The sequence below is a fragment of the Neophocaena asiaeorientalis genome, unplaced genomic scaffold, assembly GCF_003031525.2.
Source record: "Neophocaena asiaeorientalis asiaeorientalis breed wild unplaced genomic scaffold, Neophocaena_asiaeorientalis_V1.1 scaffold67, whole genome shotgun sequence".
Lineage (NCBI taxonomy): Eukaryota > Metazoa > Chordata > Mammalia > Artiodactyla > Phocoenidae > Neophocaena > Neophocaena asiaeorientalis.
Genome location: NW_020173731.1, coordinates 1,664,177 through 1,684,428, shown reverse-complemented (window position 1 = coordinate 1,684,428; position 20,252 = coordinate 1,664,177). Strand labels below are relative to the sequence as shown.

Sequence of the window (20,252 nt, the reverse complement as noted above, 5' to 3'; positions counted from 1 at the left end):
CTATAGATTACAGGTTATTGCTAACCTACCATCAAAATATTTTTTCTGAATAAATTATTAGCCAAATCACTAGAGACCCTAAAATTATGATCATTAATCTTGATGTTCTTGAGTTCTTAGTTCCTCTTTGGACCTTACTACATGCCCTGCAATAATTAATAATGCATACAATTCTATCTTCCAAGTCAGATTATAGGCTTCTTGAGGAAAGGAATCTGGCCATTGATTTGTCGTCTATAACACTACCTTGAACAGAGCAAATGCTTAATAAACATCTAACAAATAGACATACTAAATGCTATAAACTAGAATTAATATTTACGGGGCAACAATTAGTGTTACATGTTGTCATATGTTTTTAATGTTCTATATCCCTTAAAACATTCTGAACTATTGAGCCATAGAGCTATGACCATTATATCCTTTTAAAATCTTCATCATGTTCAGTGTAGTGCACTACACAAACCTTAAAAACCTTATATCTTGCTTGGCATAAGCTTACAATTTTCCAAGCATAAAATAAGTATTTAAAAAAGCTGTGCTATAGTTTCCTAAAAATGACCAATTCAGTATATGTCAGTCAGTTAGGAACAAATATTTATGAATACCTATCATGTTTTAGGCATGGAACTCAGATAGAGAAATAAATACTCTCGAGAAACTTGCAGTCTAATATGAAAGATTAATATTAAACATGCAACTGATGAGTTCAATAATTACAAGAATGGAAACTAATGCAAAAAAGCAGCAAAAAACTATGATTAAGTATAATGGAGGCACTCACCTAGTCTGAGCACATAAAATTATCTACCCAGGTTAAAAAAAAATTCTATTTAGCTCCTTGAAGACAGAATCAGTATCTTATTGAATTTTGGTTCCCAAACCCTAGGACTGACAAAATCAATAATTTGTTCAGTCAACAATTATTTACTGAGTACCTACAATGTGTTAAGGCTAGGTTCTTAGGAAAGTGCTAGAAATGACAGCAGTGAGCAAGAAAGGATAAGTCCCTTTCCTTGTGAACCTTATGGAAAAATCAATAAATGTTTGCTGAAATGCAATATAAAATTGTTTCATATGGGTTTTAATTTATTAGGTTTTAGTTTTATTTGGGGGAGGTTGTCAAGCAAGGCTGCCATAGTTGCCTCTTTAAGAATGTATTACAGTGGTGAAAGCTACTTGGATTTTTATTTTAATCTGTCTTAGCAATTTAAACAATGGATATTAATCTGTTATTAATTGAGATTAATAACTGTAACTATTTTTAAAGTATTACTTATAAAGTATTGAATAAAATACAAACTAGTCTATAAATGCTTATGTTTAAAATATGACACAAAATTAAACAAGATAAAAATATTTCAGATGGTAGTCTTAAAAAAATCTAAATGAAATCTCTCTCTTCCTATTCTTTTATATCTGATTTTTAAAGTAAGCTGTGAATGGGGCAAGTTTTGCATACAGTGCTTCCCTTAGTCATACTTAATTCAGCAACGTAATATGCACTAAAAGTGTGACAAATAATTCAAAAGAATATGAAAACTACATATGATAACAGATCCAAGCTTCTAGCCAACAAGTGAGAAATTACACTGATATAAGATGAAATTAAATGAGGATGATGTAACATCATTTATTTAAGTTAAAAAAATTGTTTTAAATGATGGAATTAAGAGGGCTAGGCTAAAATAAGTACCTAGATCATGGAAAGTAATAACCCTATAGTCTGTCCTGGTTAAGTGTCACAGAAAGGCAGTAAAACAAAACTGTCGGAAAAAAAGCAGATTCTAAAACCAAACTGCCTACGTGTAAATTCCAGCTCCACCATTTATTAGCTATGTAACCCTGAAAAAATTACTTGACCTTTCTGAGCCTCAATTCTCTTATTGGGAAAACTGAGCTAACAATAGTATAATAATCATTATAGGGTTCTTATAAGGACTAAATGATTTAGCATCTGTAAGGCTCTTAAAACAGTGCCCGGCACATAGCAGGTTCTATAAAAACAACAGCTAATATTATTGGAGTATTAGGTTCAATTCAGGGTAACATATCTCAAGAAAGGCAAGCCAGACTATACTGATATTTTAAAAAGCAGTTTTTAATCCTTCTTAGGTCACCAACCCTTTGAAAGCTATAGACCTTTCCCCTAGAAAAACATTATACAATTATGTTCAAGCGGTTTAGGGATCTCCTGATAGCCAACTATGACCCCAAAATTTTGGACACCACAGGTTAAAAATGTCTAATCTAAAGAAAGGTAAATAAGGCGGTAAGGAAAAATGAGGTCTAGAAACTGTAATAATGAGAACAGTTAAAGGTATATGGGAGTATTTGGCTTTGAAATATTTAGAACATGACAACTGCCCTCAATTTAAACTTAAAGCAAGGCCTCAATAAAGAAGCAGTACAGTTGACACTTGAACAACATGGGTTTGAAATGCACAGGTCTACTTATACTTGGATTTTTTTCAATAAATACATACTACAGTACTACACAATCCACAGCTGGCTGAATCTGTGGATGTAGAACTGCAGATATGGAGGGCCAACTGCAAAATTACATATGAATTTTCGACCACATGGAAGTCAGTGCCCCTAGCTCCTGTACAGTTCAAGTGTCAGCTGTACTCATGTTTAATTGCTCCAGATTACTGAAAAAGTAGAGGTTTCAGGAAGGCAGACTGGAATTCAGAATAAGGAAGAAAAAAGTCTAAATACCCACAGATTTCAGTATTATATGAAAGAGGATGAACCAGGTCAACTCTAATGATCCCACGTAAAACTAATTCAAGTTATCAACAATAGAGTTGGTCAAGAACTACTGTTGGGCACTAGTGACAGAAGTAAACAAAAGCAAACAAAAATCTCTGCCCTCATGACTCTAAGATTAGTTGGAAGAAACAGCGTAGTCGCTAATCTGGAAAAACATATTTCACAAAGTAGCAAACATTTCTACCAGTCTACTCCAAAATCTATCACTTAGAGAATATTCTATAGCTATACCTTTAAAAATATTAGTTTTCGGGGGACTGAAACATAGCTGCAGCTTTAACATCTTTTACTGAGCAATTTAGAGGTTGTTTTTTTTTTTCCCTTTAAAACAAACTTACTATTCCACATGATTAATATGAACTTGGAGTTGTTGAAAAAACAAGCCTGGTGATCTCCAACTAACCTGAGGCTTTACTGACAGATTTGAAATTCACCAACCAAATACTTACTTGATTCACCATAGAAACAACAGGACTCAATCACTCTGCTCTTGTGGGGAATGGGAATTAGTTAAGCAATAGAAGACTAACTAAGAAATTAGAATTAGAAAAAGCACTTAAAAATGGTTATATTCAAATTTCATAAACATTTATATTCAGAAGTAACCTAAAGACTTTCTACTATGATATCAGAAATTTCAAGACTGATAAATGTCTAGATACTCAATATTTATGGATACTTGCAAATAACTACTTTTACCACATATTTTTAAAATGTTTCAGGAAGACTGTCAAACACATTTATTTATAGACACGTTTTCATATCCTACTCTCAATAGAAACAAAAACAAAGCAAAGCAAAGCAAAACAAAAAAAAACCTTTTAAAATATAAGATGAAATATAAAAGTAATGGTTAGGGGAAGAATATGTGTACACAATTACATAGTATGGCAAATCTATGCTCTGTAAAAATAATCTTGATCTAATTTTTGGAACTGCCCATTTTAGCTTAGTATCCCAATTATATGAAGGGGACAGGAAAATAACAGCAAATAGTATGGAGATGTTTAATAAAGTGTTTAAAAAAACTTCTGTAACCTGATGCTTAACCAAATAATTAAAATAACAGATTTTGAGAAAACTTCTCTTATAATAAAAAAAATCCTTTAAAGCTATATATTTCTACCTGTTTAAGACTGAACTTGTTTTATGAAGATCTACTTGCTAGGCTTGGAAAAATCTAAAGTATCTTAAATTTTGGTACAATTTTCCAGGAAAACACTGCATGTTTATATACTGTGTAGAAAAACAGACACATTTTTAAATGCCTCAAAAGTATCAAAGAGACCTAGCTTTAAGGAAATCTAAAGACATGATACTTAAACTAGATGTCCCATAGGTAACCTCAGCTATAGTCTAATCTGGTTCTTAAATAACCTCATATAATTACCTGTGTTTATTTCCTCTGCAATTTCCAAATCTTCTATTTGAATCATATGATCTAACATCTCTATAAAATGGTCTCTAATTTCTTCAGCTGACTCATCACCAAATTTATAATCACATAACATTACAGAGGATCCCGGAATGGGGACAAAAACTCGGTGAGGGAGGATGTGGAACTCTTTTTCAGAATCTAAAAGGAGAAGAAACAACATCAATATTTAGACAGGTCTGTCACTGGTATCAGTGATAAATATTGTGTAAGTACATGAAAGCATATGCCAAAAGAAATAAAACCTTAAAAGGTCTTTTCATTTTCTAATTGATCTCGCACAAAATTGCTTACTGAATTCTTTAACTCAATACCTAAGGCCTCTGCAAGGGACATAAATGATACTCCCATGAAATATAAACTCACCACTGCCTTCAATGTGAAGACATTGTTGATTATACATTCTTATATTATCCACTGTCCTATGAAGGAATACCTAGGAGATAATTTTGTCTCAGAAGTTGTTTTTCTTTGTTTTAACCTTACAAGTACTGAATTTTCTAAACAATTTTTCCCTTTTTCATGCAAGCTTATAGAGCCAAATTAGTGGCTCACCTACATCAAGTGTATAGGTCGTGATAGCATTCATTTCTGTACTAATCTCACCACTGACTTCATCTTACATGATGTAGCCCCCTAATCAAGCATGTGTAGGACATTAAGATACACATTTTCTGTACTAATCTCACCACCAACTCCATCTTGCTTTCTTTTTAATTTTCCCTTTGCCTCGTTCTCATTATTAATACCAACTTTACCTTCTTAATTTGTAATGCCTTTTTGTAAATAGCCTTAAATCATTTTTAGAAAAAATAATCTGGACCTAAGTAAATAATGAATATTTCATTCTTCTTTCAACACACACATTTCGCTCAATTTCTAACATAAACACATAATTATTGTTTGGCTCAAAACCATAACTCTGATGAAGTATCAACAAAGATAGAGATTTTGTGTAAAGAATGACTTTTTTCAGCAATGGATATGATTTAAAAGAGCTGTCAATGTACAAACCAAGTAGAAAATCAGGGCTCACTTTAACAGTAACCTACCTTTCCTCGTCAAGAAGCAAGTGGTAGCTTTATATAACTGCAAACAGATGACAATGAAGAATGCCTTAAGTGTCATAGGAAATGCCATGACTTAAATATGTGTTCCTGCCAGATTCTGCTTAATATATTGTTCTCAAATGAGAACTGGGAGAATTTTACTCTTTGACCAGACTGCTTCCTAGCTGTAAAATTATATTACTGCAATTTGTCTTATAGCATGTAAACTGTCCACACATTGATATTAGGAATATAGTATTTTATTTTGGGCCATAGTTTCTTAAAACAGGTTAAGTTCAAAACTTTCAAAGGTGGCCTAAGTGTAATTGGCATGCAAAATTTTAAAACAATTTCAAACTGCATTAATTCTAGGTTTGCCTGAAAAAGAGACAAATATGCTTGCTTATAAAATCAAATGTTAAAGAATTGGTTGCAATGAACTTGTATTACTCATTTAAAAAAAAAAGCGCTTACAATTTTCAACTTAGAGTTAAATTAAACATTTATTATCTAAATAAGACCAAGTTTTCTAGCTGGTCTGAGGTTTAAAATGGGAGAGGAAAGCTTTAAAAAAAAACATACATCTTAAAAAGTATTCAAAAAAAGAATCCTTTAGGCGTATTCCCATAGCAGAGTATTTTGTTCAAAATTATTTAAATAAGTTCAAAACAGAGAAAAAAATTTAAAGTTAAGCCAATATGATAAGAATTGAGATTTTGCTGGTTAAGTTTAGAATCCTAACTCATACTGGAATATTACAGAAAATTTTGTAGAATAGGCAATATCTGAGCTGACTCTTAAAAGATAAACAGACATTTGCATGAAGGGATGAGAAGCGCGATCCAGAGAGTGGAACCATGACTACAGGCAAAGAGGAATATAAATGTTCTGAGAGGACAGGCAGTATGGATGGATGTGGATGTAGGGATGGAAGAAGGTAAGAGATTTCATAGTTGATGACCTCAGTTTTCACAATGAGTATGTCATCTACTTAGAGTAAGTTGGGCAGGACTGAATGCAGGCTGATAGAGAATAATGAAGAAAGTCTGGAATACTTCTTAAGGGAAAGAAAAGGGGAAGACCAGAATAAGTAAAAGGACTGACTGGAGTTCATATTTTATTTATTATTATTATTTTTTTTACTGTCACCTGAGGTATTAAGTTCTTTCATCTGGATAGCCAGAATTAAAAAACTATGTTTACTTTAAAGATTAAGAATGTAATGTTAGTATGCCCTTTGCAGACTTCCTTATGCATGCAAAAAATATTCTAGTTCAGGTTAATTTCATGGCATGCATTCTAGATTTTACCATATTACAAACCTACAAGATTTTACCAGTATATAAGAAGCATAAGCAAAAAAAATATTGTATATTAACACATACATGTGGAACCTAGAAAAATGGTACAGATGAACCAGTTTGCAGAGCAGAAATTGAGACACAGATGTAGAGAACAAACGTATGGACACCAAGGGGGGAAGTGGTGGGGGAGGGGTGGTGGTGGTGGCATGAATTGGGAGATTGGGATTGACATATACACATTAATATGTACAAAATCGATAACTAATAAGGACCTGTTGTATAAAAAAATAAATAAAATTCAAAAAAAATAATATTGTGTTAGCTATTCTAGGTCTTGTGCCCCTTTATACAAACTTTAGAATCAGTTAGTTGATATCCATAAAATAACTTGCTGAGATTTCAATAGGAATTTCATTTAATCTATAGATCAAGTAGGAAAGAACTGACATCTTAACTATATTGGGTCTTTCAATCCATGAACAAGAAATATCTATCCATTCATTTAGATCTTTGATTTCTTACATCAGAGTTTTATAGTTTTCCATACACAGTTTCTATGTATATTTATTACATTTATACATAAGTTTCATTTTGGGGGTCCTATTGTATTGTATATGTTATTTTTTCATTGCAAATTCCAATTGTTCATTTACATATATAGGAAAACACTGACTTTTGTATATTACCTTGTATGCCGTGATCTTGCTAGGTCACTTATTAAAGAGTTTTTTGTATATTTTTTGTGACTTTTCTAGATAGACAATCACGTTATCTGAAAAGTTTTATTTTTTCCGTCCCTATCTGTATATATTTTGTTTCCTTATTGCACTACCCAGGACTTCCAATAAAATGATGAACAGGGAATAAAAAAAAAAAATGTCCTGCTGGGATTTTGATCTGCATTATGTTGAATCTATAGATCAATTTGGAAAAAGTTGACGTCTTAATAACATTGAGTCTTCCAATCCATGAGCATGGCATCTTTCTCCAATTATTAGGTCTTTTCTAATTTGTCTTGGCAGTGTTTTGTAGTTTTCAGTACATAGATCTTATATATATTTTGTTAGATTTATCTCTAAGTATTTTATGGTTATTTGAATGCTATTATAAGTGGTATTTAATTTTTTTTAATTTCCAGTTTTTTCTTACTATAGAGAAATATAATTGAGTTATGTATATTGACCTTGTATTCTGGGACCTTGGTAAATTCACTTATTAGTTCTAGTAGTTTTATTTTTAAAGATTCTTTTGGATTTTGTGTGTACACAATCATGTCACCTGAGAATAAAGACAGTCATTTCTTCCTTTAAAAAAGAAAAGAAAAAAGAAAGATAAGCTAAGTAAAATGAGGACTAAATTTAAGATCTAACAATTGGGTGTATATATAGTCAACTTCAAATTTTACATGTTCATATTATTATACTTGCAATATATTTTTTAATCTTGATATCTTAAGATCTACTAACATGTTGCTGGAATAATTATCCTCTTACTACAGTTCAAAAAATGTATACTTACACTTGGTTCATTTTTGAAATATAAGGCTACATTCCACAAAACTTAAAGTTAAGAAAGTTTAAATACAACCATTGTTAAGTAATTCTCTTCCTTCAGTACCTCCAACTTAATAGTAACTACTACTTGATGAGGGCTTGGCCTACCAACCTGTATTAGGGACTTTAAAAACATCATCTTCTTTCATCTCACAGGCTCGAAAAATAGCTACTATAATCCCTGTTTTTCACATAAGACAGTGGATGCTTAGACAGGCTAAATTATTTGCCTGAAGTCACTCCAGTAGTGTTAGAGTAGACACAGAACCCAAGAACTTCAGTCTTTGCTCTTTCCACCAAACTACATTGCCTATTCTCTCTTCCCACAAGCTCAAAGGCCACTCAATTATCAGTGAAAATATTTTTTCATTTTGTAAAAATGTAAGATTAGATGATAACATTAACTTCTAATATATCAAATTTAATGTATAAACAACTGTTATTAGAAGTAATTAATTTTACTGATTGGACGTCAGCAAAAATTTCAAAATACGAATTCACTAAATAGAATACTAGAGCAGTCATTTGATACCCTTTTTATGAAGCATTTGTAATGGAAAGGAATATTTAACTAATGTGTGTGATAAGGTAGATCTTTGGCATTATTGGTGGATATATCCCAATGTCCCATAAAATCCTAAAATTCACAGTTCAGTTGTAACACATACTGTTACTCAGAAAGTGAAGTAGTGTTTAATACCATGAGAGTTATCACACACAAAGTCAAGCAGCAAAAACAAAGCCACAGAGATGACACTGCTAGACTAACTGGGTGGCTAAGTGACCAGGTTTTACATACTTCACAAAACAAAACTCTCAATCCAATTGCTGAAAGTAAAATTCAAATTCATGTCTCAGCAAAACTATACATTATTAGTGGATGGGTTATTCCACTAATAATAACTTCAGGGTTATTTGTGAAGTACATGAAGGACAGATGTTAAACCTGGAAATTCCAGGTATCTATCATACTAGGAATAGAAAAAAGATTATAATCAGTCCACCAAACCTGATATATGGGCTATTATAACTAAAAGCAGTTAGTTAGCACAGGAGCAATGCTTTTCTCCTATAAAAATAAACATATTCCCTTAACAAGCTAATAACGTATGTTTCAATTATGTACATATTCAACCATGAATTGCAAATCCACCTGAATAGTAGAAAGGCAGATAGATGTGTAGCTTCAAAAAGCATACTCAATATTATACTTTCTTTTTGAGTAAAACAAAATTTTTCTAATACAAATTACTGAAAAGGTATAAACTGTTCATGTTTCTCAAAAGATGGAATAGTTATAAAAGGTTAAGACACCATGACCCAGCCTTGTTAAAATCTAGTAAAGTCTGTTAGAGAATAGATGAGAAGTATATAAACTAGTACACACACAAAAAAAATAAATTGGAAAGAAAAAGAAAGATCAATTGCATATACACCTATTAAAGACTCTATTATACATAATGGTCAACACTAATAAATTAATGGCTTTAAAATGGTAACACACACAGTCTCTTCCTATTGGGATTGACATGTATACACTGATGTGTATAAAATTGATGACTAATAAGAACCTGCAGTATAAAAAAACAAACAAAGAAACAATAAAACAACTACTACTAAACTTTCTTTGGGTTATTTGTATGGAAATATGTTAATATAAATGTTTCAGACATTACATGCAATTTCTAAAAATCTTATATGTTCTGGTATAATGTTATAAGTCATAATTCTAGTTATTTCTTTAAAATGTATATCTCAGAAATAACTAAAAAAAAAATGGTAACACAGCTTATCTATTCTGGCAAAAATTCACACAGAATTTTTCTTTTTAAATCCTCCCTGAAATTATTAAATGTTGACAGATTTACTATTACAAGGTGTTCAAAAACTTTTTTTTAGGTGGCAACTGAAAATTTTCATTCAATAAGAAAAGTAAAGATTACATATTGTTTTAAAAAAGATATATGCAGTTAAAAAGATAATATTATCTATTATATCTTGATATCTTAATATATCAATTGAACACATGCAAAAAAGTACTTAATATTATACTCATAACTTTTTTTTCTGGAATTTCATTCAAAAGCAGATCCTCAAATAGTATTTCACAACGATCAGCAACTGTATTCAATATATCTCTTTTCATGGCCTATGGAAAACCAAAACAAACCACAATAAGAAATAAAATCCATTTCTTTAAATTTGCATTATTTTATTACCAAAACCTGCCACATAAATGACTTCCTTGTATAATCATGTCCACTAAAATAACTAGTATGTCATTCCATTTCCCAGACTTCATCTAAACAGTAAATTTAAACCAAATAAATGAACAAACTTTTGCATCTGAACAAATAATGCTAGTGGTCCAAATTAGAAAATGCATAACTATGATAAAAGTGCCAGTCATCATTTTTTAAATTTCTAAATTATATTGATTATAGAACAATACCTAATAATTCTTTGTAGGTGTACTTTTCCTGTTATTTAAAAAGTTCAATTTCCCTCAGAAGAAATAATTTCAAATATACTAATATGTTACAACTGTGGAACACTTAATACACTTGTATAATCATCACTTCAAAAAGGTATAAAAATAGACATTCTACATATGAAAATCTTGGGACCAATTACCTGGTACATTTGGACTGCCCAACAGACTGGACTTTTATCAGTTAAAATCAAATGAATAATTATGAAATTTGAGATTGAAAAAAGGTAAGATTTTAAGATTTTTAAATAATTATGTTAACATGCTTCTGTTTTTCATATACCAGTTATTCCTTTTTTTTTTTTTTTTTTTTTTTTTTTTTTTTACCTGTACAGCATCTTTAACCTTGGGTTTATTGCTATGAATATAAGCTCTGCATTTCACAGCACCCTTAAGGTTTACAGAGCCACTGCAGATCTGGACTGTGGCTGTGGATCTGTGGTCTGAATTCAGAAGCTGAAAGATAAAATCTGTTTAGATTCTAATAGCCAATGACTATTAATTATGTGAAACATTTAAACATTATATATGTGAGTCACTTCATGAAGCAAGAAGGAATTTTTAACTGAACCAGGTATCTGAAAATATTCCCCATAAATTTTTAAAAGGCCTTCATATTTCTCCTTATAAGTTACATGTTATTTTCTGAGTATTTTGAACATACTCTGAAATTAAATACACTATATCTAATTTTTTTCTTACTAATATAACCATCTAAAGTACCAATATTCATTAAACATACATTATTTGCAGATTACTCAGGTAAGTACTATTAAGATGAAAAGATGTAAAAAGAAGATATGATCTAGTAAGAACTATTAAGATGAAAAGATGTAAAAAGAAGATATGATCTAGTAAGAGAAGGTACACTATGCAAGACTTGCACAAAAATAACTGGAATACAAAGCAGGATGTGATAAATATGATAAAATTATAAGCAACATATAGACACTCATTTATTTATACATTTTTAACTCATAACTTTTATAGACTGAAAGTAATGCTATAGGTTTCACAGCAAAAAAAAAAAAGCAAGTCAACTATGCCCGTCACCAGAAAATGATACCAGTGATTGTCATTTTCACCTCACAGACCCATCCTTATTTAATCTAAGTAGGGTTAGTTTATGCTTGGTTTTGAGCTTTTTCACAGACATTTTTAACCTTATCATTTCAATAAGTGCCAAAACAAGGAGAGGATCGAAACTTTGAAAGTACTACTAGAGGCCCATAAAATCACACTGGTACCGAAAATTATGATTAAAAAAAAATGGACATAGTAAAAATATATGTTCTAAGTGTACCTGAAATAAATATTCAACAATAGGGTCAATTCTGAAGAACAGAAACAAATCATACAACTTGTGACCAGTGCTAACTAACCATGTGCCTAGGCAGTAAGAAACAGTCAGGAAGTAATGAGGACAAATGGTGAATCAAAAGACTTGAATATGCAGCCACTGAAAGAGCATGAATAGTCAACATCTAATGTAATTCAGGCAAAGGCTAAATTTTTTTTAAGAATTTAAACTTAAACACAGTCAAGGTCTTGGTAAAAAATTTGTCACAGACCAAATAAATAGTCCAGAAGATTCCAGGTCCACGCAAAAATGTCAATCATCAAACCAAGCAAAAGGGTGATGATGCTGATACTCTATTTGGAATAAGCCTCTTATGATACTTGTAGAGATCACTGATATATCAATAAGTGGAGTGGAGGAGGAGTAATGGGCTTCCCTCATCCACTAAACAGAACTTTACTATAGAAAAATAATGCTCTATTTTACATACTTAATATCTAACTTACAATACATATTATATAACACATTTATAGCAAATATATTATATATGCATAAATTAGAACATTTTTTTCCAAATGGACTAGACTATATATATAAAAGACTACACACACACACACACACCAAGGAGAAGACTTTTTAAAGAATAAAAGGACTGCTTCACTCCTTTTCGGTGGAAATGTATCTGGGCTCTATACAGGTCAACTCGCCTTGGTTTCTTTGGACTTAGGAACAAACTAGCTACTTTGGGAATCTAACCTATTCATAAGTGGAGGAACTTCTGTGATGCTGACATGATATTTTGGAAAAGGAAAGATCCCTCTGGTTATGGAGACCAAATGAAACCTTACCAAAATGGTAACATTTGGGCTAGATCTTCATGTACAGAATAGGAGTTTGACAGTCTGGATGAGAAGGGAAAAAAATGGCACTGGTAAGACAGACGGCTTGGGAAACACACAGAACTTTGAAGGCATAGAAAGCATACCTCTAGAACAGTAAGTTAGAAAATAACAGAAAGGCATGTTGAGGCCCTGAAAAGCCTTGAATTAGACTTTCCTAACTAGTCAATATAGAGCAATTAAGGAATTTTAATCAAGCAAAGTAACACAATCGGTGTCTAACCCTTATACACAATAAATACTAACTGAAAAAAAAACTAATAAGTAAATGAACAGTGAATGAATGCAAACTGTGATTCAGAAAGGATAATCTGAGGTAATATGCAGGATAGATCAGAAATATGGAAGATATTCCAAGAGATATACAAACAAAGGTATCAGGATTTCAGAGAATGAATCACTTTGGACAAGAATGAATAGATGGAGAGAGACTAGTTAAGAGTTACTTGTGATAAAATAGGTAAAATAATTATGTTGTAAGGCTAATGGCACTGGGACTATAAGGAAAATAAAAGAGGTGCTATGCTGCAAAGAAAAAATCAACAAGACTTGATGAAGGGTGACTGGGAGGAACGTGGTATCAAATACTTATTGACTACTTATTATATATTGGTCATTTTAAAGTTTCCAGCTGGCTGACCGGTGGAATTATTGACAAAAATATTTGATACCATATACTATTAATTATAATAAATTATCTCATGATATTATCTTCTACTCTTCTCTCTATATTCCCATCCTCTACACATCTTCTAACTGCAATTTTATAACTAAAATAATTTTAACTGAATTGTTTAATAAACTGAGAGATCACATAAGCATAACTAGTAAAAAGCATATAGGTAGAGGAATAGCCTTAAAATAAAGAACACTTCTAAAATCAAAAAGGAGGAGGAAAACTGAAGACTTAAAGTACTTTTGAGATACTGAGAAGAGAAATTGAGAAATGTTTAGTGGCATAAGGCCAACAACAATTTAGTAATGTTGTATTGCTAAACACAGAAAAGGAAAAGAAGAAATTAAAGCATCCTCATATGACAAACTGCTTTTGAGTCTATTTTATTCAGTTAAAAAAATATATAAGTCCTGGTAGTATTTCCCTGTTTCAACATTTTCAGTGTAATTTTTCTTTTTTTTTAGCGGTACGCGGACCTCTCACTGTTGTGGCCTCTCCCTTTGCGGAGCACAGGCTCTGGACGCGCAGGCTCAGCAGCTATGGTTCACGTGCCCAGCCGCTCTGCGGCATGTGGGATCTTCCCGGACCGGGGCACGAACCCGTGTCCCCTGCATCGGCAGGCGGACTCTCAACCACTGCACCACCAGGGAAGCCCCTTCAGTACAATTTTGAAATGAAAAGTTTTCTAAAAACATGGATGTACTTTATACCCTATCTGGCCTCTAGGATAATGTCCAGCAAGATTAAAATCAAAAGTATGCATACTTTTAGGAATAATTATGTAACGTTAAGTTCCAGAAAAGAGATGTATAATTTAAAACAACCATATAAAAACATAAACCTTGCTAATACTGTGTGGGTTCTGTCAAATCAGAGGTATAAATCTGCTTCAAATTAGGTATATAACAACTCTTGGCACATCTGTGCACACGTTTTATTTTTAAGTTAAGAATTGCAACTTTGCTCATAAAACTTACAACACCAAATATCATACACATGTATATATGTATATGTGTGTACATATATGTGTATGTATACATATATACATTTTTTCCCAATTGCTACCTACTTGATGTTAAAATTTTAATAGGATTGAGGCAATAGACCCAAATAGGTTTTATTAAAATGTTTCTTGGGAATAACTTTCTTAGAACTGAACATTTTTTATAGTTCTTTACGTCTCTAAAATTCTTTGACTCTCTAACAATCACCATAAAAACAGAAACAATTTCATTAAGCTTATTCTAAGAAATAATGTATTTTAATTTTAGATAAGGAGTATGTTAAAATATTTACCAACTGTGTTAGCACTCTGACATCAAAAGAATGATTAATTGCTTGAGTATTTCCTCTAGAAGATTTTTTCTGAAATAACACAAAAATTTAAAAAATGAGATTGTTGAGGTTGGAGTGGAACATAAAAGACAATTTAGGGACTATCCAACATACACTAAGTAACTCAGAGGGAAAAAAGTTCTTATTATTTGTTTTACTTTAGCTTTTTCTATAGATGTGTAACTTTGTGTCGTCTACATCAATCAACGTGCACTCTTAAAAACCATTAATCTCCTACTTTTATTCCTCTAAAGCAAGGATTGGCAAACTATGGCCTATGGGTCAAATCCAGACTGCCACCAGTCTTCGTAAATAAGGTTTTACTGGAACACAACCAGGATCAGTCATTTACATATTGTCTATGGCTGCTTTCATGCTACAACAGCAGAGCTGAACAGTTGTAAGAGAGAACACATGGCCTGCAAAGCCTATATTTACTATTTGTTTTTTTACATTAAGTTCACTGATCCCTGCTCTAAAGGGAGAGATCACCAAAGTTCCTCTTCAAATCAAAGATATTTTAGAAGCCCATATAGACCCCTCCTATAAAATGGCCAAACTTAGTTTTTAAACTGTTATCAGGGCAGAACATGACTTTAGTTTTAAGCAAGCAGTTTACATTGTAGAAATTAGATGTTATTTAGATGACACTCTCTCCTTTAGGTTTCAAAATTCCTATGATTTCAGAAATAATCTCCTATCATTTTCTGAGAAAAACATTTGCACTTTAGTTTAAAAGACCTTAGAAATAAAAAGTAGATGAATTGTTTTCATGAAGGCAAGGCCTAAAGAACTAAAGTCATCTTTTATTTTTCCTTAAGCACAAATAATTTCATAAGTAAGATGATGTTCTCTTAACTCACCTGTCCTTCTAATAGGTCACAATCTTCATCTTTAACTTGTCCATTAATCAAATAAATACTATTTTCTATTTGCTTGGCCCAGTGTATAAGTCCATTCTTAAAAGAAACACAACATGGATATCATTCAAATATAATGCCATCTCAATTAAACTCCCTCGAGTCGACTTTTTTCTACCTAGTATACTGAAATATTAAAAATCCCTAAGTATCAGCAATATGGCATTTAAATTCAATATCATAAACAACAAAAAAGTATACCCCCAATTTTTGGCACTTCACCCATATTTAATAATAGTTTTTCTAATCTTTTTCCCAAACTAACATTTATGTCACAGACCTAGGAGACTTAATAACCACAGTCAAATAAAATTCAATAATTCCTGTTATCTTAAAAAAAGTGAGAAAAGAGAAAGCGCCTCAAACAAATATATAAAGCAGTATTAAAGAGGAAAAAATAAGCAAGTTCCATTTACCTCTTTCAATAGGAAATAAGAGAAATAAGTTATGAACAAAAGAATGGTACAGAAATACAAAAAAGAACTGGAAGATGGAAAACAAAACTAAAGATGAAGATAGTTCCCTGTGCTATACAGTAGGACCTTGTTGTTTATCCATTCTATATATAACAGTATGCATCTGCTAATCCCAAACTGTCAATCCATATTCAATACCCTGTGATAACCCATAATCAAAAAGAATATGAAAAAGAATATATGAATCACTTTGCTGTACAGGAGAAATTAACACAACATTGTAAATCAACTATATTTCAATGAAATAAATTTTTAAAAAAACTAAAGACGAAGAGAAAGCAAAAAGACCAAACAGTACATCTTCCTACATAATTATATTTTACAATGTACATAATTACATGTTAATTAACAAATATTTATGGAGCACTTATTACGCTAAATACATTAGTATGATAACAATGTCCCACCTCTAATTTTTTAATCTGGGTAGAGTAACAAATTAGTTACCCATAACAATATTATTATAATTAGAATGCAGTTTTTGAGGATTATAAAATGAATGGCATAGACAACCAGAATAAAGGCCCATCATCTATTCAGCAATCACTAAAGAAAATTCATTTTACCCTGATACCTTTGTATTTTTCTCCAGAGTATAGCTGACAGAAGTAGTAGACAGTGGGACATGAATATTAATATATACTGTACACTCTAAAGAAAGCCATGAAGCTGATAGTCCATTTTGATACTTCCAATCTGCTGGTTTTGCAGAACTCTTTAGCAAAGGGGGAAAAACATAAAATATGTGATTTACGTAAAACACACAGAGCAATAAAACATCATAAAATGTACAACCCAGTAACTTACGCAAGCTGTTATCTAATATATATGGCCAAATTCCTTCATCAAAGGGTAATAGGTTAGAACTAAATAAAAATAAAGCATGCATTAAAAGTTCAGTATTCTTCAGCACATCCCAGGCAATCTTGGCAACTCCCTCGCCCAGTGAAAGGCTTGCTTAAAATCCTGACAAGTCCTCTGGTCCCGTAGGTCCCATATGTAGCTTCAACAGTGTCAATTCTGAAGCTTCTGATGGAGAGTAAATAATCACTGAGCAAATACTAGGTGCCAGACATTTTCCTTTCTGTTCTATCCTTGCTAACAGAATACTGCATTACTTTCACACTGCTTTTTTTTTTTTTTTTTTTTTGGCCACACTGCATGGCCTGTGGGATCTTAGTTCCCTGACCAGGGATCAAACCTGTGCCCCCCTACAGTAGAAGCATAGAATCTTAACCACTGGACCACCAGGGAAGTCCCTCACATTGCTTTTTAGACACCTTGGCAAAATGTTAGTCTGGATCCTGCTGAGTACAGACAGCTTGTTTACTGGGCACTGTGGCTCCCACAAGCCTAGACACTTTTACTGCTAGCCTCTCAAATATAATACCAGACACATAAACAAAGTAGGGAGAGCTTAACAAAAATATTTTAACAATTAAAAAAAAAACACAAATTGTCCTTGTCTGTAGTGAAAATCATATTTCAAAATAAAAAACTACAGGTGGTTGTGGACATTAATAGGAAGAGATAGCACTGAAAATTATTAAAACTAAAAATTGAATGTTATTTAAAAATAGTTTGCAACACAGAAAAATCTATAAAGAGCAGTTTTTCTTACCTTTGGATTATGGATATCATAAGTTCGACAAAATATTCTTTATTAATTAAGGATAGAAATAACCAAAAAAATAAAAAATAAGAAAGCAATTCTTGATAATCAAAAGAAAATAAACCATCAAAAAATAAAGTATATGCATCCAAGAGTTTTTACAAAATCATACCACTTCATGGCATGACACTTAAAGATATGTATACACATATATATGTATGTATATGTTTGTGTAAATACATATACTTACATACATACAAATTCCTCTGACTATAATACTTGTGGTACTTTAAACTATTTCCTACTGCTTATAAATCCTGCTAATCACAATGAATAGAATGATGGCTCTTACAAAACTGTCCTCAAATACAGACCCTTTTTAACAAATAGGAGTGCTGTTCTGAATGAAGTCAAGCCTGGAATGTTTATTGGGTCAAAGGGTCTGTACATGAAACTTTCTAGTTAAATACCAAAGGAGTTAACAGCCCGCCTTCTACAGGAATGATCACTTTTTGAATTTTGTCTTTTTGCAGGTCCTAATTTATTGGGCCCTTGCATTGCTTCACTCCCTTAGTGAGGCTGCCTCATGCTTGGGAGGTACTTGCCCTGGTAATATGTAGAGGAAAGAAGCTAAGAAGGCCCTATAAATGGCTTTTAGTGTCACTTGATCTTGGCCAAAGATATAAAAATTGCCAGCTCAGTGCACCTGTGCTTTGCATTGAACATTTTATCTATAGGAACTGGAGGTAAACAAAATAAAAGCATTACTTTGCCTAAGCTGTACCTTTCTGTAGGGGCCCTAGTGTATTTTAATGTACAGGGGTGGAGAGCTGGTAAAGAGTTCAGAATGCCCAGTCCTTGCCACCTCTCTCAAACTCTTTACAACCCTGATACATGATTAACAACCATTATTACCATTATTATTGGCAGTCCGAATTATGTGTTATTTACAGAAAAACGTACAAACTAAGCTTATTTTTTAAATGATGACTTAAATAAGTGTTTGGGGAAAAAACCTGCAGGAACATTATTTTGGTATCATATACTTTAGAACATAAACACCTAAATAAAAGATACTTTTTTGTAGAAGAGCAAAAGTGAAGTGTCACTCGTTCTGAGACCTCCTCGTCTGTGAAATTCCACAGTCTCTTTTTATTCATAGATTTTTCCACAGCAAATACTAGCTGAAAGAGAGGAAAACACATCAACTGAATGCAAAATAAAATAAGAAACAGAGTGCAGAAAAAGACAATTATAATATCCTTACGCACTCATCTAGCTTTAAAATTCCATGATGCTATCATTAAATTTCCTTTTTCTCAAAAGAAAGAGTGAAACTGATTATTAACCATTTAGATTCCATTTTTAGGGATATATAAAAATTAGGTATTAAATAAAAAAATATAATTCACTGTCATTAACGATCAACTGAACATGATTTTGGGCAACTAACATTTAAGTGAAGTACAGAATAAAGACTTTAATTAGAATGAGAAGTGACAAGTGATTTTTAACCTGTAAAAATGGAGCGTGTCACCCATTTGGCATTTCTTATTTAAATGTCACAAAAGATGTAAGGTAATAATACATAAGGGCACATAAAATGTATAATAACATAAATTCTAAGTGAAAAAAATCAGAAATAGTGACAAAAATCTATGCCACATGTAAGAATTATAAAAATGCATACTTGATATGGAGACAGGGTTCATAAATTTGGCTCTAAGCTTTCTAAAAATAATGTGCACAGAGAAAGCCAATCAGTTCCCTAATTCACAGTCCATAAGCTAAACAACTGATCAGAAGAGGCATAACTATTTTTTTTTTTTTTACATCTTTATTGGAGTATAATTGCTTTACAATGGTGTGTTAGTTTCTGCTTTCTAACGAAGTGAATCAGTTATACATATACAAATGTCCCCATATCTCTCCCCTCTTGCATCTCCCTCCCTCCCACCCTCCCTATCCCAACCTTCTAGGTGGTCACAAAGCACCGAGCTGATCTCCCTGTGTTATGCGGCTGCTTCCCACTAGCTACCTATTTTACATTTGGTAGTGTATATATGTCCATGCCACTCTCTCGCTTTGTCACAGCTTACCCTTCCCGCTCCCCATATCCTCAAGTCCATTCTCTAGTAGGTCTGTGTCTTTATTCCTGTCTTACCCCTAGGTTCTTCATGACATTTTTTTTTCTTAAATTCCATATATATGTGTTAGCATATGGTATTTGTCTTTCTCTTTCTGACTAACTTCACTCTGTATGACAGACTCTAGGTCCATCCACCTCATTACAAATAGCTCAATTTGGTTTCTTTTCATGGCTGAGTAATATTCCATTGTATATATGTGCCACATCTTCTTTATCCATTCATCCGATGATGGACACTTAGACCCAGCAATCCTACTGGGCATATACCCTGAGAAAAC

The 20,252-nt window shown here is 32.2% G+C and overlaps 1 protein-coding gene across 2 annotated transcripts in view; it reads right to left on the bottom strand.

Annotated features, from left to right (window-relative positions):
* Nucleotides 1–20,252, bottom strand: part of ODR4 (odr-4 GPCR localization factor homolog) — a 40,611-nt gene that overhangs the window by 9,945 nt on the left and 10,414 nt on the right. Inside the window, exons 5-13 of one of the 2 annotated variants that reach the window (XM_024751076.1) lie at nucleotides 18,903–19,009; nucleotides 17,835–17,871; nucleotides 16,788–16,928; nucleotides 15,681–15,776; nucleotides 14,779–14,847; nucleotides 10,935–11,063; nucleotides 10,176–10,265; nucleotides 5,263–5,299; nucleotides 4,166–4,351 (exon numbers count right to left, since the gene is read on the bottom strand). In XM_024751076.1, the coding sequence (XP_024606844.1) occupies nucleotides 4,166–4,351; nucleotides 5,263–5,299; nucleotides 10,176–10,265; nucleotides 10,935–11,063; nucleotides 14,779–14,847; nucleotides 15,681–15,776; nucleotides 16,788–16,928; nucleotides 17,835–17,871; nucleotides 18,903–19,009 (892 nt within the window). Of the gene's footprint in view, nucleotides 1–4,165; nucleotides 4,352–5,262; nucleotides 5,300–10,174; nucleotides 10,266–10,934; nucleotides 11,064–14,778; nucleotides 14,848–15,680; nucleotides 15,777–16,787; nucleotides 16,929–17,834; nucleotides 17,872–18,902; nucleotides 19,010–20,252 lie in introns of both variants that reach the window. The other variant, XM_024751077.1, reaches the window with a different exon arrangement.